General features: G+C 41.8%; 1 protein-coding gene across 7 annotated transcripts in view; it reads left to right on the forward strand.

Annotated features, from left to right (window-relative positions):
- The window catches only part of SHANK2 (SH3 and multiple ankyrin repeat domains 2), a 325,477-nt gene extending 307,634 nt beyond the window's left edge, over positions 1-17,843 (forward strand). For all 7 annotated transcript variants that reach the window (XM_032444759.1, XM_032444760.1, XM_032444761.1 and 4 more), the window contains 2 exons: positions 652-3,064; positions 13,691-17,843. In XM_032444759.1, the coding sequence (XP_032300650.1) occupies positions 652-3,064; positions 13,691-14,264 (2,987 nt within the window). In that variant the 3' untranslated portion in view covers positions 14,265-17,843. The remainder of the gene's footprint in view (positions 1-651; positions 3,065-13,690) is intronic.
- Positions 17,844-23,525: the final 5,682 nt, after the last annotated feature.

A 23,525-nucleotide genomic window follows, 5' to 3' on the forward strand; every position in this document is an offset into this window, starting at 1 on the left:
AAAGAAAAAAAAAAAGCAATCCAAATTTGAACTTGTTTTGTACTGGGTAATCTTAATGATATTTCTCAATTTAAAAGCACATAATGCTGATATAAAATTGGCCAAATTCTCCCATCATCAAGTTAGTTTATGTTAAATGCCATATTTGTAAGAATGTAATGTCATCTTTTGAAATAAAACTGTGTAATTTTTTTCCCTGTAGGATCTTCTCAGTCCCTTTGCTAAGTTTCAGTGCATCTTAAAAATGCATTAGGTTTCTAAGTTGCGTTATTTTATGCATTTGGAAATTGCTAGAGCCAGGCATAAGCTACTCTTTTGCTCAGAATGTCTTCCCTGCTCAATAATTGTGGAAGAAAATGTGCTTTGCTACAGCTACCTTGATGATACATAAAAACAAAACATTTGCCTACACATCAGTGATCAGTTTAATTAAAATTCTGTAGCATCCTTTTTAATTCTGGCATCTGGTCTCTGGAAATTCAGCAAGAAAAATACTTACTGATTGAATGAGGCAAAAGACCGTTTTTGTAATTTCATACAGGCCTCATGTTATGTGAATTATACCCTCGCATTTTAGGCTGGATAAAGAGATGGTATAATATGAGGGATTCCAGTGGAAGGCAGTATTTTAATATGCTTTCTGATTTTTAGGAATAACAGAGGAAGAACGGCAGTTTTTGGCTCCTCCTATGCTGAAGTTTACCAGAAGTCTTTCAATGCCTGACACCTCCGAAGATATCCCTCCGCCACCACAGTCCTTACCCCCTTCACCACCACCACCTTCTCCCTCCCTGTACAACGCTCCCAAATCCCCAACGTCGAGAAGCTATGGAACTATCAAACCTCCATTTAATCAGAATTCAGGTGCAAAAATTTCTTTGGTTAGGCCTGAAAATGTGGGAACAATGATAAGGGACAAGGGGCTCTATTACAGACGAGAACTGGACCGCTACTCACTGGATTCTGAGGACCTGTACAGTCGGAGTGCCACAGCTCAGGCAAATTTCAGGAACAAGAGAGGTCAGATGCCTGAAAACCCATACTCTGAGGTTGGGAAGATTGCAAGCAAGGCAGTTTATGTACCAGCCAAACCAGCAAGGCGGAAGGGGATGCTAGTTAAACAATCCAATGTTGAAGATAGTCCAGAAAAGACCTGCTCTATTCCAATCCCCACAATTATTGTGAAAGAGCCGTCCACCAGCAGCAGCGGGAAGAGCAGTCAAGGGAGCAGCATGGAAATTGACCCTCAGTCTTCAGAGCAACCCGGGCAACTCCGACCCGATGACAGTTTAGGTGTCAGCAGTCCATTTGCAGCAGCCATTGCTGGAGCGGTGAGAGACAGGGAAAAGCGTCTGGAAGCAAGGCGTAATTCTCCAGCCTTCCTCTCCACAGACCTAGGAGATGAAGATGTTGGACTAACTCCACCAACACCGCGTATGAGGCAATCTAAATTTACTGATGAAGCAATGTTTAGCAGTGAAGATGGGTTTAGGCAGCTTATGTCACCGTCTCCTATTCCTGCACCTAGAGAGCCCGAAAATCTTTATAATAGCAGCGAACCCAGCAATCAAAGTGATGCAAGGACATTAAATGCTTCGGCCAAAACAAAAGGTACTGAAAATAGTACAGTGGCAGCTAAGTCCACGAATGCATCCACCTCTGATAATTACGTTCATCCGGTCACAGGAAAGCTGCTAGATCCAAACTCACCACTAGCCCTCGCTCTCTCTGCCAGGGACAGAGCCATGAAAGAACAAACACAGCAGATTCCAGGTAAAGTGGACACCGTTAAGGCTGACCTTAATAAACCACTTTACATCGATACAAAGCTGAGACCCAATATTGAAACAACATTTCCTGTTACTGCTACTGTCACTAGGCAAAATACTCGTGGCCCACTACGAAGGCAGGAGACTGAGAACAAGTACGAAACAGATGCCGGGAAAGAAAAGAAGGCTGAAGAGAAGAAAAACATGTTGATAAACATTGTGGATACTTCGCAGCAGAAGTCAGCTGGCTTGTTAATGGTTCATACTGTGGACACGGCAAAGTCAGATGATACACCTGAGGATGAAGAGGAAAAGGGAGCTGAAATGGAACCAAGCCCTGAAAACTCTCTGTCAGAGAGGCCAGAGGGGACCGAGGAAGCTGAGAGTGAGCTGAGCGTGCCTGCTGTGCCTGAGCCACCGGCATCTCCCTGCAAAACCATCGTGGCAGCGAGCTCTGTCGACGACCCGGTCATCTTACCCTTCCGCATCCCCCCGCCACCCTTAGCATCAGTTGATATTGATGAAGAATTTATTTTTACTGAGCCACTACCACCCCCCTTAGAGTTTGCCAACAGCTTTGACATCCCTGACGAACGCTCGGTGCCCGCTTCAGCTCTCACGGACTTGATTAAGCAAAGGAAAAATGGCACACCTTCACCTGCGCCATTCGTCACCAGCCAGCCAACCAATTCCTTAGATGGTAAAAAGCAAGTGGGTCTTTCAAACTGTTTGCCTGCCTCCTTTCTGCCACCCCCTGACAGCTTTGACAACGTCACTGACTCTGGGATTGAGGAGGTAGACAGTCGAAGTAGTAGTGACCATCATTTAGAGACAACCAGCACTATCTCAACGGTGTCCAGCATCTCTACCTTATCCTCAGAAGGGTGCGAGAACGTGGATACTTGTACAGTCTATGCAGATGGGCAAACATTTCTGGTGGACAAACCCCCAGTACCTCCTAAGCCAAAAATGAAGCCCATAATCAACAAAAGCAATGCACTTTACAAGGATGCGCTAATTGAAGAAACTGTAGACAGCTTTGTTATTCCTCCTCCCGCTCCACCCCCACCTCCCATCAGTGCGCAGCCCAATATGGCAAAGGTTGTTCCCCAAAGGACATCTAAGCTATGGGGGGATGTGACGGAGGTGAAAAGCCCAATTCTCTCAGGCCCAAAGGCTAATGTTATTAGTGAATTGAACTCAATACTCCAGCAAATGAACAGAGAAAAATCCGCAAAGCCAGGGGAAGGATTGGAGTCACCTACCGGAACAAAAACTGCAAGTCTCAGTACAAGGTAAGTGTAAATAACCAAGTAATTGATGGTATGGTAGTAGAGGTTGATCCTTCCCACCAATATTCTGTTATACTTTATTACTGTGCAACAGATGGCAGTGGAGGGGCATTCTGACCAAATGGTGTCTGACATGGAAATGTGTATGCGGTGAAAGTGTGGAATTGAATTCCTCCATGCAGAAAAAAATGCCGCCCACTGACATTCATTAATGCTTGCTGAATGTTTATAGAGACCACATAGTGGATGTGGGCACAGTGAGGCAATGAGCGATGCGTTTCAGCAGAGGTATCAGTGATAGCGAGTCACCGCTGCTAATGTAGATTTTTATGAGTGCGGCATGCAGGTCCTTTTTCACCACTGTTCAAAATGCATATTAAATAGCGGTGATTGTGTCAAAAAGTAGTGTTTCGTAGCTGAGAATTTGCTCCATCAAATTGTGTTATTCTGTTCTTTGTATCTGCGATGGAATGGAAATAAATAGAAGACATTACTTTTGGAGTGACCTAAGTATGAAGCCATCTTAGGAAATTTCTCTCTGGAATCACTTTGCACTGTTCATTGTTTTGCTAAATGGTTAATTTATTGTCTCTTATTACTCAGCTTTACTGGGTTTAAGTTCTTGCTTTCTATTGTCAGCGCTTGCTAGTGAATAGTCATGATGTCAACAGGTTCAAAAGTGTAGCTGATTTCACCCAACAGCAGCATCCTTGTAGCACAGTGTAATACATTTCCAGAGAGGCGATATCAAAAGGTACTTAGAATAGTCAGACACCAGTAGGTAAATGGATGGGTAATTATATAGTCACTTTTCTCTGGAATATGGTGTAATATGATGAAATTTGCAGAAGTTAAATGGACTTTTTACTGAAGTATTCAGTATTGTTTGGCCTGTCCTGTACTGAAGAAATGGGTTTTCTTTTTTTTTTTTTTTTTTTTTTTTTTTTTTTTCCTTTTTCTTTTTTTTTTTTTTTTTTTTTTTTTTTTTTTTTTTTTTTTTCAGAGCTGTAGTGCCGATTTTGCTTATTAAATAACGTAGCCAATAAGTAAGTTTTATTATAATTATTCTGCTGGATAATAAATAACCTGGCCTTTGAAAATCTACTGTTCTTTGCATGCATCAAGATGATTTTCTTTTGGGGAAAGGATGGCTCTATTAAGTGCAAGTGATTACTTATTCAGAAGCAGTGTGATCACAAGCCTCGGGGTCAGGCCATTCCATTATTTCTTGCAAGCTGTAAGCTATTAACTGGTCACGGAATCGTCTGGAGGTTATATGTCTTTTAGGGTGAAAAGATGGAAGAAAAATGCTGGAATTCTGGAATTCCTACCAGTATTGCTTGACTAATTGGTGTAGAAATCGAGTTGGTGGTACGGGAAAAGCAATGAAAAGATAAATATGTACTGGCTGCTTGATGAAGACAGTCTTAAGAAAAGTTAGCACAGAAGCTGAATCCTGTACGTGTAGATTTGAAAACTAGGGAAACTGTAAAATCAAAACTTGTGCACTAAGTTTGAATTTATGTAAGTCATGTCTTACAGATGACTCCAAGGGTTTCAATTTCTATTATTCTTCCTATATCTTCAGTTTTTTGCTTGGGCTTGATCGTCGTGTTAAGTCATATGAACCTGTTGCCTCTGGCATCATACGTACAATATGTTTATTATCTTGCGTATTTTATACTGGTAGTAATTTCCAGGTTGCAGTGCAGGTCTTTATCATCACTGTTTTATTAGTTAATAACTGAGGTGATATACTGTAAATATGTACTGCATTTTTGAGAGAAAAAAAGAAAAGTAGAAGCAAACAGTTACCTCTTACAGAGTCTATAGAGACAAGTAGTGGCCTAAAAACGGGAAGTTCCATACTAACATGACGTAAGTATGGTGGAGCACTGGAACAGGTTGCCCAGAGAGGTCGTAGAGCATCTTTTTATAGCAATATTCAAAACCCTATTGTAGGGAACCTGCTTTACTGGGGGGGTTTGGACTCGGTGATCTCTTGAGGTTTCTTCCAACCCCTGTAATTCTGTGAGTCAGTGACACCATTTGGAAGAAAAAACTCACAAGGAGTCATTTAAATCAGGCTGAAATCCTACTTATTTCCTGAAAAGACTGCCTAAATGCTTTATTTCCAAATTAGAGAGAGGATCTTGAGCTATAAAAAATAACGAAGTCAGACCTTGTCCAGTTCCAAGGCTAGTAGAGGGTGAGGGAGGATCATTTTCTGAGCTGGAGGAAGAGTGAGAAGGAGGGAACAAAAGGCTAACAGCAATATTATCACAGTAGTATCACAGTATAATCACCAAGGTTGGAAAAGACCTACAAGATCATTAAGTCCAACCATCTACCTATCACCAATAGTTCTCACTAAACCATGTCCCTCAACACAACCTCCACGTGTTCCTTGAACACCTCCAGGGCCAGTGACTCCACCGCCTCCCTGGACAACCCATTCCAGTGTCTGACCACTCTTTCAAAGTAGAGTTTCCTAACGTCCAGCCTAAATCTCCCCTGGCACGGCTTGAAGCCATTCCCTCTAGTCCTATCACCAGTTACACGAGAGAAGAGGCCAACCCCCAGCTCACTGCAACCTCCTTTCAGGTAGTTAAAGAGAGCAGTAAGGCCTCCCCTGAGCCTCCTCTTCTCCAGACTGGACAATCCCAGGTCCTTCAGCCACCCCTCATAAGGCCTGTGCTCCAGACCCCTCACCAGCTTTGTTGCCCTTCTTTGAACAAGCTCCAGGGCCTCGGTATCTTTTTTGCAGTGAGAGGTCTAGAACTGGACACAGTACCTGAGGTGTGGCCTTACCAGATCTGAGTACAGTGGGACAATTACTTCCCTGTTTCAGCTGGCATTTCTGATACAAGCCAGGATGCTATTGGCCTTCTTGGCCCCCTGGGCACACTGCTGGCTTATGTTCAGCCAAGCATCAATCAATACCCCCAGGTCCATTTCCTTTTCACGGTCTTCCAACCACTCTGCCCCAAGCCTGTAGCATTGCCTGGGGTTGTTGTGGCCAAAGCTTAGGACCTGGCACTTGGCCTTGTTGAACCTCATCCCATTGGCTCCAGCCCAGCTATCCAGCCTCATAGAAAGAGATCAGGTTGGTCAAGCAGGACAAGGGGAAATGGATTTAAGCTGAAAGAGGGTAGATTTAGGTTGGATGGTAGGGGGAAGTTCTTTACTAGGAGCGTGGTGAGGTCCTGGAACAGGCTGCCCAGGGAGATTGTGGATGCCCTGTCCTCGGAGTTGTTCAAGGCCAGGTTGGATGGGGTCCTGGGCAACCTGATCTAGTAAATGTGGAAGTTCGGTGGACCTGCCACGCAGGGGGTTTAGAACTTCATGATCCTTGATGTCCCTTCCAACCCAGGTCATTCTGTGATTTTGTGAAGCAGGACCTGCTCTTCATGAACACATGCTGGCTAGGCATGATCCCCCAGCTGTCCTGCACTGAGTGTTAGGAAATACTTCTTTACAGAAAGGATAGTAAAGTATTGGAATAGGCTTCCCAGGGAGGTGGTTGAATTGCCATCCCTGGATGTGTTTAAGAGCCGTTTGGATGTAGTGTTCAGGGATATGATTTAGCAGAGGGTTGTTAGAGTTAGGGTACTACAGTTAGGCTGTGGTTGGACTTGATGATCTTCAGGGTCTTTTCCAACCTGGGTAATTCTATGATTCTAAGACAATCCGCTCCATAACCTTCCCTTGCATTGAGGTCAGGCTAGCAGGCCTGTAGTTCCTTGGGTCCTCCTTACAACCCTTCTTGTAGATGGGAGTCTCCAGTCTTCTAGGACCTCACCAGTCAGCAAGGAGTGCTGATAGATAATGGAAAGCGGCTCAGCTATCACCTCCACCAGTTCCCTCTGCTCAAGTTTCTTGTTTTTGTCGTGTTATATATGCTCCGGACTGCTATGTTCTGCTCTTAGAAGTGCCTACATAAAGGCCACAGTTGCATAGTAAATGCTTCCCAGACAAAGGTTTATTTTTACCGCTTTTTCTTCTACCTTACCTTTAAAAACTTAAACAAATTACAGCCTTTCTAGCCTGATGGCATGATTGACACAATTTTTTACAAAGTCAAAATGTATTATGATCAGGGAATACCATCTTGCCAAAGTATGAAAGCTAATATTTCAATTGTGAAGCTAAAATTCTTCACTTTTTTTTTTTTCTCATATTATAAAACGTACATCAACCAATTGTAGAACTTACAGCCCTTTTCTTTGAGGCAGTAAGAGAAAAGGAACAAGGAAGTTTAGCTTTCAGAAAGCAAGGATTCTGCTGACTTAAAGAAAAGTGATGAAAAATGTGTAGGTCTGTTCATACCCTTCAGCCAAGGAGAAGTAGTGGGAAGTATTATAAATAGTAACGTTGTTCTCAGGCTCGCTTGGGTTCTGCTCGTAGCACCAGCAGCCCAATGAAATTAAAATATGTATTTCTTCATTGTGAAACATGAAGTTATAGCCTAGGAAGCTGCTCTAAATACCTCTAGGAGTTATTTCTGTACAGCCAGTGGATATACAAATGTAGCTCAGTCACAGCAATTGCGCCATTAGGGCAGCATGAAGGTAAATTAAATTGTAAATTGTTTGGGAATAGCTTGTTATAGAAACCTGCAAAATTGATCTTCTTTATATGTTTTTGACAAATGAGGATCATGAAGAGATTGTTCTACAATACTGAGCAGCATTTCTTTCTCAATTATGACATTAACAAAAAAACTAGTCTTCCTTTTCTCAGCATACATAGGTTTAGCAGTAATTCTACACCGTGTACTTATAGTTTTCTGCAGTTCTTATGGAGACGCTAATTTTGAAGATTTTTAAATAGAGCGTGGAAATGCTTGGCTGGAAACCATCTGCTGCTCAGAGGCAGTGACCAGCTGCAGGCCAGGAAGAGGAGCCTGGAAAAGGACAGAAAAAGGAAAAAGCAAAAGGATGTGCTTGTTTCGTTGTGCAAAGGGTTTGATCGTCAGGTTTTGGACCAGAGGTTTTGAATTCCTGTGGGCTCACCCCACTCTTCACGTTGGCCATCATCCACTTTAAGAAATTTTGGAGATGATTCTTAGAGGTACAAGTTTTCATCTGGTCCATCCATGTAGTCGGGATCTCAAATCAGAGGCCACAAAACCCAGCCATCATTTCCTTCTCTTCTGCCCAAAATTCCTTACAGCAGCAGCTTATGGCATTTGAGTACAGGGCCCTGCCTGAGCCAAATACTCGAGATCAGAATGTGCTGTCCCGGGTTGCATTGCCCGTCCCAGAGCTTGGACACTCTTCATGCTGGGAGACGAAGCACTCCCCACAGCTGGGCAAAGAGGGGAAGGCTAACACAGGGTTTTTATCAGGTCAAGAGGCATGCTCGCTCTGTGAACCCAACAGTTGCTTAGCGACACAGTGATCAAGAGCAGCTTGCAAGCTGGCTGCATAACACCGGCAGGATTAACGCAGAACAGCCTGTGGCTGCAAGGGAGAAGCGCAGCCCCTAGTGTGAGCATCATGCTTCCGCCTCTTCTCTCATGTGCTAATAAGGAATAATAAACAGCCACCACTGCACCCTGCCATCACCGCCTCAAAATGGTTGTCAGCTTTGAGTAGGGAGGAGCTAGTTCTATTCTGAAGGGCTCTTCTGCTTCCCAGACTGTATTAACAGAGCATCTGTGTGTGGCCTCCCGGCAGGCTGAATGTCAGCCTGGTAGTGGGGACTGCTTGTAGCAGATGTGGCAGTTGCACAGAATGTTTAACCGTGCAGCATCGAGTCCTTCAGGAAAAAATAACCTGCGTTGTCTTGACAGATCAAGTTTTAAAGTGGGAACTGTCTGTGGTCAGGCTTTTGTGCATTTCTGAGGCCTTTTTATTTGGATAAGTTCCCATATTTCAACAAAAAGGTAATGCAGAATTGAACTTAGCAGTGAGTCACGCATGGGTTTTAACCCTACGTTTGGTTTATTCCGGTTATGAAATATGTATCTCATGGAGTAATTTCCAAGCCTTGATTTTTCAGTTTACTGTCATCCCACTGGCTTCGTTTCATATCGTTAACCATTTGTCAGGCACTTTTACGGGATTCCTTGCTTTGTCGGTAAGTTTTGCAGCATCTCGGTCATTCCATTTTGTCATTTTTATTTGCTCTCATGGCTGCTGCTCTCAGAAGTGGGTCATACTGAAGTGTCATGAAGTGTTGACTATAATGCATAGAGTACTCCATGTTGTACGTTCTGTTTCTTTTTAATGCTCACTTGATGCTGGAGTGCATTATTGTCTTACCTTCCTACCATGCAATTTTCCTTTGACAATCTAAAAATACAGTGCAAATATTGCAAGAGCTAAAGGCAGAGTTTTGGGTTTGCAAGTACAAAGAAAGCTCTAAGAAGTTAATTTCCCACAGTACCTCTGTATAAGGCATCCTCGCTCCCACTGTTTTTGATTCAACGTGGTGGAAGAGCTTTGTCAGAGACAGCAAGTATTCTGCCAAGTCAGAGAATAAAACAGCTCTTGTGAGAAAGACTATAATCATTTGGGGGTTTGGATTTTAGTTTTGTTTTTTGTTTTTAATGAGAGGCTCTTAGGACCTATTGCAGCATGCCATCTTTCACTCATTTGCTTTTAATATTAAGCTAGCGGTGAATTTGAATCCTGCAAACCTGATTTCAAATTTGTAATAATTTCTTGCCTACAATCTGTGGTGATAGCTTATTACTTGGAGACATAGGAATTATATAGTGTGATTTTAATATGAAACAACATAACGGGCATTACCAGCAGTGCAGCCTTACAGCAGCAAATGTTTACAAATTACTTCCATACGCTGATTCCAACAGGGCAAATTTTATTTAAAATAATTATCAGACTTTTCGCTTTATTAAAATGAGATTTGGGTTTAGATAGGTTTAGTACGTATTTAATGTGCTTCGTGTAACAGAGGATAGAATAAGGCCTAAGAAATTGTCCCTATTAAAAATCTGGAATATCCACAACACAATGAAAACATGCTTGCCCTCCAGCTGGAATGTGCTTGCACCTGTATTGACCAGGATACCATCATCTGTGAAATGCAAAACAGCTGAGAGTTTCAAGGCCATCTGCACCGGACAGTGACGTAGATGACATAAATTAGAAGTAGGGATGGATGGGAGTTGCAAAAAGGTGCAAACTTTTTTCCATACACGCTGGAGTTGATACAGCAAGTGAAAGTAGAGGGGAAAAAGAGTAAAAGAATCTTGGAGTAGAAGACTCAGGACAGGAAGTCTGGAAATGCAGTCTTGGGCTACAGCAGGCTCACATGGCTGTCACGAGGCTGAACCTGTGCCACGAAGTCTGCAGAGCCAGCTGCAGTAAATACAAACCTCGAGTCACCTCATCTTCAGGTGCTTACTGCAAAACTGGTCCTGCATAGGGCTGCTGTGGCAGTGCGTAGTGACTCGGTCCATGTTCTCAATGTGGAGAACAGCTGAGATGTATTGCTGGAGGATTAAGTATATTAACAAAGTGCTCTGAGCTTTCTGATAAAAGGGTTAATGTTTCTATTAGCCTGAGTGCTGAAGTGGCTATAAACTGAGCTAGTGTTGAAGCATCATTCATCAGCTGAAATAAGTTATTATAGTTCTAGAGTCATATTTTAACAGCCAGTAGTCCTGATCCCTCGGCTTGAGAAAAGCCAGATGTCTACAGATCTTTTAATACAGCTTGTAGCCATGAGGAGCCATTACTTTCATCCAGGCTGACGGGAAGAGCAAAAAAGTCCAATGTTGCCTCTGTTGCTTTGCTCACCCAGCACTTCTGCCTGTGCATGAGAAGGGGAGGTAACGCAGGACTGAAGAACTCTTAAAGAGTGCACAGTTTACTTTGGGGGATTTTGTTTTAGTGTCTTGACGTAGTTTATTTAAAGGAGAGGTGACAATGATCTCCTGAATGAGGATGTACGGGGAGTGTGTGAAAGGAATACTAAAGAGAAGCAGCGGCAGAAGCAAGTTACAGAAACGAGAAGGAGCTGTTGGCCAAGTAACAGAAGTTGCTCTCTACTGGCATCTGCCGTAACAGAAGATAAATTTGCATCATCCATTTGATATTACCACAGAGGATGGCAGCTCATTTCTCATTTCTGCAACATGGGAAACGTGAGTAAAAGGGTCGGTACAAAAAAAGGGCTGAGGAGAGATTTCTTCATCGATGCAAAGCTCACCTTGCCCTTCTTTCAAACGGTAGTACAAAATAATCCTAACCTATTTCAAATAAGTGTTTTTTGGATTCAGAATTATATCGTGTGTTATTAACGTCCATGAGACTCCCAATGCTAAGTAGGTAGAAATATTCTCTCCCCTTGATCAGTAGAACTAAATTGTTTCTTGCCATTGACTTTTATGGGTTAGAATGCTCAGCTCTAGTCTTGGAAGACAATGTGAGCCATTAAGCTCCAAACAAATCACAGGAAGCACTCCAAACCTTGCCAGGCATTTCTGTTCTTTGTTAAATTACAAAGACCAAAGTGCTTTAAGTCTTGTTCCCACTGTGTTTTAAGTGAAGTGCTGATCTTTCAGCACTCAAGGAGATCCCCTGTTCCCTTTGAAATATATGGAACAACCTGTGGGAAATCATTGGGATTGCTCGAGTGAATAACATGTACATTCTCCAAACAGTTATTCTTAGTGCTTTTCTAATAACATGGTATTGGATCCTTATTTGAAAGAGGTTCGCTGTGCTGAGTGTGCTGTGCATGTCGGTGTAGAAGCGCCGTAGGCTACCTGACATCTAAGTTTGTTAATTATGGGCTGAATTATGTGGGGATTATATAGGAAGAGGGCTCACAACAGCCAGGAGCAAACTGAGGAACCACTGAAGAGATTCTCCAGATCAAAGCTACCAGGAGTAACTATGGCTGCTTGTATGAGAGAAAGGGATTAGGGCCTGAGAGAAAGGGATTAAGGCCATTATCATTGCCTCAGGTGAGCTGCCAGTATTTCTTCTTTTTGGGTAGTTCACCGGAACGGTGCATTAGAATAGATTTGGGGAAGTACTGGGACCATCATCTTTTTAATAAAAAATTTAACCACTCTTTTAATAAAGATTTGGGGACCCAAAGTCAAATTACTTTCCTTCCACGGGCATCTATTGCACTGGGAAACAGATCTGATGGAGCAGCCTAACCCCACGTGCTGTATCCTCCCTCTCAGCAATCTCAGTGTTCTGCAGGTGTGAGCCAAGCCTTTGTGATTCTCCAGGCAAGAGAAGCACAAGAGGGGCTCTCACTTATAAAGCAGATCTTGTGATGAGGGGCATGACTCAGAGCCGATGTGGTTTTGCATGGATCACTTTTGGTACTTTATTTACTGGCAGTTAACACGAGATCTTTAGGCATTCATTCAGGTAGAGACCTCAGCTGGTTCCTTTAGCAGCACTTTGAAGTGAAGGCTCCAGAACCCACACTTTTTCTTTGGCTCTCTTATGCACAGCAGTGAATCTGCATTATTAATAAAAGCATTTGTATGTGCTGTTGTGCCCCAAAGCCCTTGCCTGTTCTGCCCCGAGCGTGACAGTTCAGGCGTGGGGACAGTCTGGCACCGAGGTAAAGAGGGATTCAGCCAGTGTCTGAGTGAGAAATCCAGCTACGGCATCCTGAAAATCATCCCCTTGAGTCTATGGCACCACTTCAAAGATAAATAAATCTTTTGGTCTGGAAGTGTATGAAATTGCTTGGCCGAAGGTGTCTCTAACCGGTAGGGTATTTTAAAAGTGAATAACTTTGGACCTTCAGGAACCCAAAAGTTCAGTGGAAGATCGATTCTCTATTGCACATACTGGCTCATAGCTGTCTCATGTAAAGGAAGGGCTGTGTAGTTAAGTATTTTGTGATGTGAATGGGCCTGAACCCAGACCTTCTGCTTCTAAATTTGTTCTGTAGCCACCAGACAAAATTAGGTTTGTCTGCTCCTTCAACCAACCCACCAGCCTTAGCAAGAGAGCTTCTCAGCAAGCTTCGTGCTTGCTTCATTTGTAATCTCAGATTTCCTCTAGGCAGGAAATAGGTGCCATTGACTCGATCACAACTACATCACCTGTGGGTATGCAGAGTGACAAGAATTTTGTCTCTGTAAGTTTTGTTGCAAAACTGAAGTACAATTTCTGTTTAGAAAAAAAGAAAATGATAGATCCAGAACCCAAGTCAATAATGTTTCTTTCCATGCTACTGTTACTAGCTATGTTACCTTACAGTGTAGGACCAATAAGTTAAAACTGAAATGAAGGACTCACCCTGCTCTGTGTAGAGCAGGGTGCATCAACTCCTGACTGCGCTGCATGGGTAATGCTAAGTAAGTGCCCACGTGCTTATTACACACAGTGTTTCTCATTTAGCCACGAGGCGATTTCTTATAGCCTTAAAAAGGAAGCATGTGCTCTGGAATGTGTTTCTCTGAACTGCTAATAAGCAAAGGTTTTGTTTTTAACTACAGCTTAAGATTGTTTTATGAGAAAGATTGAATGATGCTATCATCTTACTACTTTCTACCTGATACTGCTCTTTAAAAAGGTTATACTATTCTGACGTTCCAAAGCCACATTTACCATGTGTTTCTATGGGCCTCTCTGGCAGCTGATGTGTCTAACTTTCCATGTCTGTTTACAATTTCAGGAGCACAGAAGTCATGAGTACTGTCTCAGGTACACGAAGTACAACAATCACTTTCACTGTCCGACCTGGAACCAGCCAGCCGATCACACTGCAGAGCAGGTCCCCAGACTATGACAGTAGGACCTCAGGAGCACGACATGCTCCAAGCCCTGTGGTTTCACCGACAGAGATTAATAAAGACATCATGCCCGCTCCTCTGAGTGCTTCTGCTTCAGCTTCATCTCCTTCTCCAACTCTGTCCGATGTATTTAGCCTACCCAGCCAGCCCCCCTCTGGGGACTTATTTGGCTTGACCACAGGGCGCAGCAGGTCTCCTTCTCCCTCAATATTACAACAGCCAATCTCAAATAAGCCTTTTACAACTAAGCCTGTCCACCTGTGGACTAAACCAGATGTGGCAGATTGGTTGGAAAGTCTAAACTTAGGTGAACATAAAGAAACGTTTATGGACAATGAAATAGATGGCACTCATTTACCAAATCTACAAAAGGAAGATCTGATAGACCTTGGAGTGACCAGAGTTGGGCACAGGATGAACATAGAAAGAGCTTTGAAGCAGCTGCTGGACAGATAAGAATAGCTATTTTGCCTCACAAACTTCTGTTGATAACTAGAGATGGGCTGGTACTGAAATACCCCAAATGCCTTGTCTGTCTGCGAGTGCCAGCAAAATTAGGGGGGGGAAATAAAAGGGTTTAATTCCTGGTACTCAGGTAATGCAGACTGTATGTTACGCACCCAAATATAAGTCTAAATGTGTTGCATGAGTGGGGCCATTTTATTTCAAAGTTGTGGGGAGATACGAGAGAGAGAGAGAGAGAAAATTGTTAACTTCAAAAATATCACCATCTATTGATGCCGCCCTTCTGCCAGAACCATTACAGACCAGTTTCCTTTAAACTTCAAATTGCAAGCATTTTTTTTTCCTTAATTGAAAAGCACTGTATTCTCTTTGTGACATTCATTCAGTCTCCCAGCAGGCTTCCTTTCCCAAAGCTTAGTTTATTTGAAGAGGACAGATTGCTTCCTTACCATTCAAATCCATTTTTGTTAGCAGAGGCACAATATTGAGACAGGTACGGGAGTTCATATAACTGTTTTTTACTAAGTTTAGCTCTCCGATTTGTTGGCAGAGAAGCTGGTTGTTCTGCTGGAATTAGCTCAAAGGTAACCTTGCTCTGTTTTACCTGGTATTTCTTTATTTCTGCAGTTATACTTAGCACTCCTCCAAGGTGGCAGAACAAGTTCAATACATGCTCCATTGACGTGACCTGTAAGACGATGCAGATGTTTCATAAAACTGAGAAGGAATGCTCACTTAGAGGTACAACAAAATGAAGCTAGTTTGAACCTGAGACCCCCAGTTTTCAACCAGCTAAACTACTGCTAAGTTGCAATGTGAACTCTGCAAACCGGGAAAGAAAAAAATTAAGTTTACCTACAGCCTCATCTTCAGGATTTCAGAGTCAGATATCAAGTAAGCTGAACCCCAAGCGATACTGTCTAATCCGGTGAGTGATAAGCAATTAGGTATTTTCAACATCAGGTCGAGAAAGATTAAGTAGGTGAACGTTCCCTCATTGAAGTCAACGAGAAGGTTGCTGGTATTTTAAGAGAGGGATTTCAAGCTGCAAGCAGAAATAGAAATGGTCTGCCTTGTTTAAAAATAAAATGAACAAGGGAAAAAAAGATTAAAAGGAAAAAAGAAAGCTAATGTCGAGATGGACTGAGGTATGTAACATCCCGGTGCATATGTGCCCAAGTGGCAAGGGAACCGGTAGGTATCCGGTTTCTCATTTTTATTGCTCTTAACAAGTATGGGCTTCTGGACAAGAAGAGCAGAGTGAGAACCTCCCGGGTGGCTGAACGCTTCCCTCGGCCACCCGTGATTGTGAGCAGTGAGCACACCCTGCTCCGGGCCAGAGCTTCCAGGAGATGTCGGCAGCAGGGGGAACGCGTACATTTGGTCAGTCTGACTATTTCATTTTATTATGTTTTTTTTTAAGTTAACAAGTCTCTCTCTGCATGTTGGACCTCCCCTTGTAATTAACACCTCTAAATATCTGTGAGTTTTGTAGGTCTTTATTAACATAATACTGGAGATGTTCAAGGTGGATAAATGATGTGTGGATGGCTAGACTGCCTACTTACCATACAGTCAGGTTCTCTTACATTTTGCAAGATACCTGAACTTTCTTTCCTTGATATGGTCCTTGCTACGGTCCAGCCTATCTCTAATTTTTTATTGTGATTATTTTTGCTCACAAACGAGTGTCTAATTAGGTCTGCAACAGCCCTAGTATGAGTACATAAAGTTTAGCATTTTAAATATCTTTCTTTACTGCAAGTTTAAATAGTTGTACAGATAGTTTATAAGCACAATATTTTAAGAAAATAAGTGGCTGGTCTACTGGGCAGCCTTTGTGCCACTTCAGTGCTAGAAAGTGAAAAACAACAAAAACTTTTGTGGTTTAATACTATTTCTGTGGAATAATTATAAAGTCTTGACCTTTTTAAAATCGACCTCATTTGGATGCATCTGAACCAGCAGAGCTGTGTTATATTTTCTATCTTTGCTAGAACTTCTACAAAGGAGGATGACTATTTCTTCAAAAGCGGTTATAGTTACCAACGCATTGGATACTCTTAAAAAGCAACTTATTTAGCCTCCTGCCCCCTTTATGGAACAGCGAGTCCTTTGACTTCACATCTGTTACTACGCTATATTTGTATTTGAAAGTTCCAAGTAACCTTGTCATGAAAACCAAGTACAAAGGTGTTTTACTTCCAAAAGTACTGCATTTTTCCATAGGTGGTGTAGAAGATGACAGTCTCATTCAGATAGTCTACACGGGCAACTTGAGGCTATCAGATACTTTCAGAAGTGTACAAATGGTAATTTAGCCATCGTTGTCTTCCATTTGGTGATACGACAGAATTCAGTAAATAAACCACTAATGCCATGCTCTTTTTTTTTGTTTGTTTGTTTTGTTTTGTTTTGTTTTGTTTCTTTGGGTACAATTGATATTACCTCTATAATATGTGCCAGAAAATACGTTAGAAATTACGGTAGTAAAAACAATGTAGAAGTTGACTTTGAAGCTGCTTTTTACTCACATCCTTATTGTTGAATTTCAGTTTAACGAGCGCTGACATACACGGTCGATTACAGTTGGTGGTAATCCCTTTCTAAGGCAGGCACTTTTCTTGCTCGTCTTATCTTTTCGGGTACTGATAGAATAGGTACAAAAGCATTAGCAGAAAAGAGGTTCGAAACATTAAAGAGCTAATGAAATAGTTTATTTTTACATTGTGTCTTACAAAGTTAACGTAAGGAGACCTGAGAGGACCTCCTCTCACCAATAAAATGCACCTCTGCCAAGACGAATTGGTCTCTAGCTCTGTTTGATGATTTTGCTACAGAAAGCAATAGTAACAGATACAATGTTGCCTCCGAGTATTTTCGTCAGTCTGGAAACGTTGGGGGGAGAAGACCCATTTATTTCATGCTTCTATGATAGTGAAAAACAAGTTGTTAGAGATCTATGAAATACATTATGATATTCTGGGTTTTAGGATCAACTTTTGTTTATATACTGTAAGTTAAATAAATTGCATTTACATGCCTAGTTTCTGTAATATTTGTGTATACTATACCAAAATCTTACAAGATGTAAATTGTGTATAACTGCACAGACTCCTTTCCCTGGGTGTCTGAGAACATTTTCAGTTGAATTCATATATTATAAAATGACTAGATGTGACTGTTGATTTACAGAATTTACATATCACAAAAGTTAATTATTTGTGGTACTTAAGTTAATAAAATAGTGATTTTTTTTTCTCCGTTCTTAAAAGGCATTACCCAGTTGATCTGGCGATGATTATGTGTATGAGCCACAAAAATTGATAATTTTTCCATTACACTTTGTTTTGGGTTTTTTTTTTCCTAGATATTACTATGTTTCTCGCTATAGTTTGTGTAAGAACTTGTGTTCACGTTATCTATGTTGCTGTAATTTTTGTGCTTTAATTCCTCTTATTTCGACTGATTAAAAGATCAAGCTCCTGTAACTTGCACTTTTCCCCAATCCTTAATACTCTTGTATGGCAACCAAAATTACTGTAAGAAATAAATATAATATTGCACTAAGGTTGTGGCTCTGATTGCAAACGGAAAACACAGTCTGAATTTTTGTTGAGCAAGCAAAAAGTTGCCAAACTTACAATCTGATGTCGTGTACCAAAAGAGTATGGAATGCTTTAACAAAATGTAGACAGAATTAAGGCAAAATGATCGATTTTGTTTCGGACGGGAAAAACGTTTCCTATCCCTTTTTTCTTTCTGGTTAAAGCATTCTCCACGCTGAGCATCGGTTCATTTACCAAGTTCAGGATCCGCGTTTGAAATGTGACGAGTGAAAACATTTCAACGAGAAGTAGAAGATACGTCTCTATTTGCCTTAAGGTGGATTTCTAATAATGATTTAATTCCTTTTCTTGGCTGAGCGTGTGTGCGGTAATGCATGCCTTAAACTTGGTCTTGCTGGTTGCGTGGGCCTCTCACGTGGGAATCTGTTCCGCAGACTCATAAGGCACCAGTATGGCACCAGAGAGTTGGGGGTTGGACAATGTGTAGGGAAGAGCTGCTTTACAGAGGAGAAAGGGGAATGGCGCTCCTTACCAAAATTTGTGCATCTTGTGACGAAAAATCGTACCGGCAGGGTATATCTGTTATACGAATAAGTGAAGCTTAAGATGGACAAAAAAGAAAGACAGGAAAAGTCTCCTTTTCTTTTGGATTAATCTCAACATTGTTTTGTATTTTTAAATGGTGATGCTATTAAGATATTTTTAGTTTCTAAGATATTGGAATAAATGCCTGGAAATGTTGCCATTTGATTTCATTTGTTCCTTAACCATTATTCTCTTCCACAGATGATGTTCTGGTTCGTCTTTTTTTTTTTTTTTTAAATTTCGTAGCTACCCAATGATTTCTCTCATAATTTTTCCAACAGCAATTACTTTGCAGCTTTGTTTTGTTATGAATCGAGAACTTAACAAGTCAATTGTCACTGCTTTGTCGGTCAAAGTAATGAGAAGATTTGGCCATTGCTGTCACAGTGGACATTGTATCACTGTGTCGTAGTGCTTTGCCTTGTTTTGTTTGTGTTTTTCTGTTTTTTTTTTTCTGCATTTCGTCCTTCATTCCTTCTGCCCAAAAAACATGAGAAACAAAAGGGGAAAAAAAAGCCGAACCACTTCCCATTAACAGAGAATTATTATGAGAATTATGTATTATGTATTATGAGAAATACAGAACAATTTTTCCAAGATACGATTGTGAAAATATTTCAGAACGGGGGATTTTTTATTATTATTTGTTAAGTATGTGCCTTATAATTTTCAACGAGGATCAACTACGCTGCATCTGATGCAGAGCTTTTTCTCCCAGATATTGTAATACCTGACAAAAAGAGCTTATTGTGCTGTCTTTTAAAGCAGGAAGATCGTATTTCTGCATTCAGAAGAGTAGTTAGAACAACTGAAATGATTTACACCTTATTTAGAAAAGGTTTGTTTGTTGTTTTTTTTTTTTTTTTTTTGGCATCACAAGTCTGATTTGAAGGCCTTTATTCAGCTCCATTAAATGAGGAGGGCAAGGAGGGGGGAATATAATGAGACTGTTATTTTGGGTTCGACTTACTGCTGCGAATATATGCTTCGTTATTAATGGGGTTGACATGTACTATGTTCCAAAGATGACAAAAATAAATAAATGAATGGACTTACTTATGCTTTTAAGTCTGCACGAACTGGTTTTGTCACACTGACATCTAGTGGAATGTGATGGCCATGGGCTCAAACAATACCTTAAAACACGTATTCATTTTAAACAATCGTCATTCCTTTACAGTAAGTCATTTTAGCCTTTTGTTATTACGGTGAGTTGGCCTGAACATTTGAGCCAGAAAGGAGGCTGACTGTATAATTACATGAATTATTCATCGAATGATAAATATCTTTAAAGAACCGTAACGTTTTCTAGTTTCCATGTAGGTATGTTTAATCACTTTTATGTTTTAAATGTTAGCATCTCCATATGATCCTTCATCTGCATTGAGTATATTTTCTAAAGAATATATGTTTTGTCTCCAGTGCAGCAAATCTTGGACTGCTTTGAACAATTTGAGCCAAACATTGCAACTGGGTGAACAACAGCTATTTCAGCTGTAAACCGCAGCTGAGTGTGATATATCCAGGTTAGGAATTTGTCCATAATAGCTGGTGAATTGTCTCCCAAATGTACTCGCAGAACTGACGTTTGGTTTCTCAAGTGAAATTTAACTTTTCCTCAGGACTAATGCTAGAAGGAATACATGCATGTGTGTGTGAGTTCTTGTATGCTATTAATGTAAAAGTTCTTGGACAGCATTAGAAACCCATGTACAAACAGGTCACCGGTGTTGCATGTGCTTAAAAATGTATTGAAATAAATGTTGCAGTGAAGAGAATACAATACTGAGAAATCTCAAATTGTAATTCATGTTTTAATAGGTTATTTTTCCAGGTTTTTGTTTTGTTTTGTTTTTGTTTTTGCCTTTATTTGTTGTTTCCAATCTCCTGGTTTCCTTTTATACTTCAATGTGATTTAAAGCAGTTTCTTCTAACTTCTGAAAGTCCGAGACACCTAAAATGAAGGTCTGGAGGGAGATGAGAGATTATCTCCCTGCTGCACATCCTTCTGAAGCCTTTGATTCATTCTCTTAAGTATGTCGTTCAAAACAAGGCCTTAAGGAAACTCATTACAAGAATGTAAAGAATTCACAGCTCCTTAAATGGGCTCCCATTTGTCCATAATGGATTTTGAGAACTGCCAAGTATGGCCCACCTTATCATGGTATCACAACCATCAGGTGTGACAGCCATTACTCCCAGCTTTGTATCACTGACATACTTGTGAGAGTGGACACCAACTCCTCATCAGGGTCACCGATGAAGATATTGAACAAGACCAGATCCATCACAGACCCCTGGGGGAGCACTGCTAGTCACAGGTCTTCAACTGGACTCTGCACCATTGATCACCACCCTCTGAGCTCAGTCAGTCAGCCAGTTCTCAAGCCACCTCACTGTCCACTCCATCACCACAATGTGATCACATTTTCTCAGCTCTGTTATCAGAATGACGTGAGAGACAATAACAGAAGCTTTGCTGAAGTCAACATAGACAATACCCACTGCTCTCCTCTCATCTACCCAGCCAGAGATGCCATCATAGAAGGCTATGAGGTTGGTTGAGCCTGATTTCCCCTTGATGAATCCACGCTGACTATTCCTGATAACCTTCTCTTCCAATTGCTTGGAGATAGCATTCAGAACAAGCTGTTCTGTCACTTTCCCAGGAACAGAGGTGAGACTGACTGTCCTGTAGTTTCCCAGATCCTCCTTCTTGCCCTTTCTGTAGTGACGCTGGCTATCCTCCAGTCTTCAGGCACCTCTTCTGTTCTCCAAGACCTGTCAAAAATGACAGAGAGCAGTTCAGCAAACACCCATCAGCTCCCTCAGCACACATGAACGTACCTGCACCTTTGACAGCCCCCCTCCTCCCTCAGCACTCGAGGGAAACTCCAGATACCAGAGCTCCCCCACAGTCAACAGTGCTGTTGTTTTAGTGTTCATCATTTCAGTGAATTACAGAGTGAAACTCAATCACTGTTTTTTTTTGTTTTCTCCCCGTTATTATCAGACCAACTCTGCTTTCCTCAAGCTCCAGACAAGAAAACAAAATAGACCTTTGCCTTAGTTCTCCCAGAAATATATATATACATGGCAGCATGCTTGGCATTTAGAACTATCACTTAATGGAGCCACTATCATCTACTTTTATTGTCTATCATTTGAGCATAAAATAATTTGTCTATAAGCTGAATGTTAGCACACAAACATTTTGGCTATAACTACACTGGGCACTCATTTCTTAAAACAGGAGTTAAGCCTTTTGCAAGATACAAATCTAAAAGCAATAGTGTGGAGTCATATATGCCTTTAATTTTACAAGACAATATAGTATAAATTGTTTAAAAAGAAATATATAGTCACGTCTTCCTTTCACTATCACAGCAAGAAATACCAAAGAGCGATCTTAGGTCCCTAACACAAACACTACAACAGCTGGTCATATACAAAGCAGAAATTCCCTTTTATTCCAATTGCACTTATTGTAGATTCCTACCCAAAAGAGGTAAATGATAATAATAATGTGAAATATCCGAAATAAGTGACTGAAAATGAAGTTCAATTGCTAGTAATCTTAGCAGTACCAAAGCTAGACCAAACACTGCTGAAAGCTAAAAGTCACGGAATCAGATTTATCTCGGTGCTACACATTGTAATTCCATTCAGAGATCTATTGTTTAGAGCTCAGCAGGCAAAGCAGCACATGACTAGAAGCCAGCAGACAAAGCGTGCGACACAAGAACATGATACCTCTAGGTAAGTAGAAGGACCACGGATGAGAGCAGTTAAGACATTCACTTAATGCACATTACTTCTGACTAACTTCACACTGCTAAAGGCAGCATAGTTCAGAATACTCAGGTGGGCAGAAGCTCAGTAATCACATGCCCATCTATTTAATCCTCATTAGAATTTTCTTTTAAAATAGCTTGCCATAAGAGGGGACACCTCTCATCTTTATCACTGGTAGCACTTTCTGAGCCAGCACAAGAATCACCCCATCAAATCTGGTTAACTCAAACCATGAAGCAATTAAGTGGATATTGTTCTCTATTTCATAAGTGCAGCTGGGAATTTGTCCTAGGTATGTGTTGAAAGGGACCCCAAGGATCACCTATTTCCAACCCTCTCGCCACAGGCAGGACCACCAGCCTTCTGATCTGGTTGGCAGGTATGTTTGTCCACCTTTTGAAAGCAGATACAAGACAGGGAATTAAAAAGAGCTACTTGGCATTGAAAAGCTTAAGTACCATTCCTTGATACAACACTAGAACTGATACAGGCTATTTATCAAGTTGCAGAAGGGATGTAGGTGTGTGTAAGCAAATCATTGGATGAAGAATTTTTTCCACTTTTGCCCCTCTTTCCATTTACGGAATCTCCGTCTCCTGCTAATAGGACACAAGGGAGGGGCGGGGGGCGGGAGGGAATTAGCGCTGAGTGTCCAGGAACGGCGGCTAGGGCTCTGGGGGTGGGGGCTTTTCCCCGACTCCTGACGTAGAAAGTAAGCCGGGATGCCCGCCCCGGCTTCTTAAGGAGCGCGGCGGCGGGCACGGAAAGCGCCCTGCCCGGCCCTCCCTGCACGCCGGAGCGCCGAGGTAAGGGCTGCGGGCGGCGGCGGGCGGGCGGGGCTGGGGCGGGGGGAACCCGCGGGCGGTCCCCTCGGACTCTGCTCCCCGCTACCGTCTGCGGCGTCTTTAAGCTCCGGGATCGGGTGAATGGTCCTAACTGGGAACTCCAACCAAGGGGAACGGTGATAACTGACCAGCTATTTAACTTTTTTTTAATTAATCCTTTATTGTACGGCGCTGTTCGTTATGTGAGGCGGGATGGGGGGGCAGTTAGAGAGGAGAAAATAAAAAAAGAGCCGCAAGGTGTAAACAGAACACACACGTGAAAAATTTATGGACAGACTGATCTTAAAAGTTGGAATGCAGAATTCACCGTGAGCATAGGTAAGGCACTAATGACAGTGCTACTTCCTGAGCACGTCTCCAGCTCCTGGCTGCTGAAAGAGATCCCGAGGCTTGCAGAAGGCTACTAGAAACAAACGCTCCTCAAGTTCAGCCATCACGCGAGGGGCAGCAGGGCTGGG

Source organism: Coturnix japonica, chromosome 5 (genome assembly GCF_001577835.2).
Source record: "Coturnix japonica isolate 7356 chromosome 5, Coturnix japonica 2.1, whole genome shotgun sequence".
NCBI classification, from domain to species: domain Eukaryota; kingdom Metazoa; phylum Chordata; class Aves; order Galliformes; family Phasianidae; genus Coturnix; species Coturnix japonica.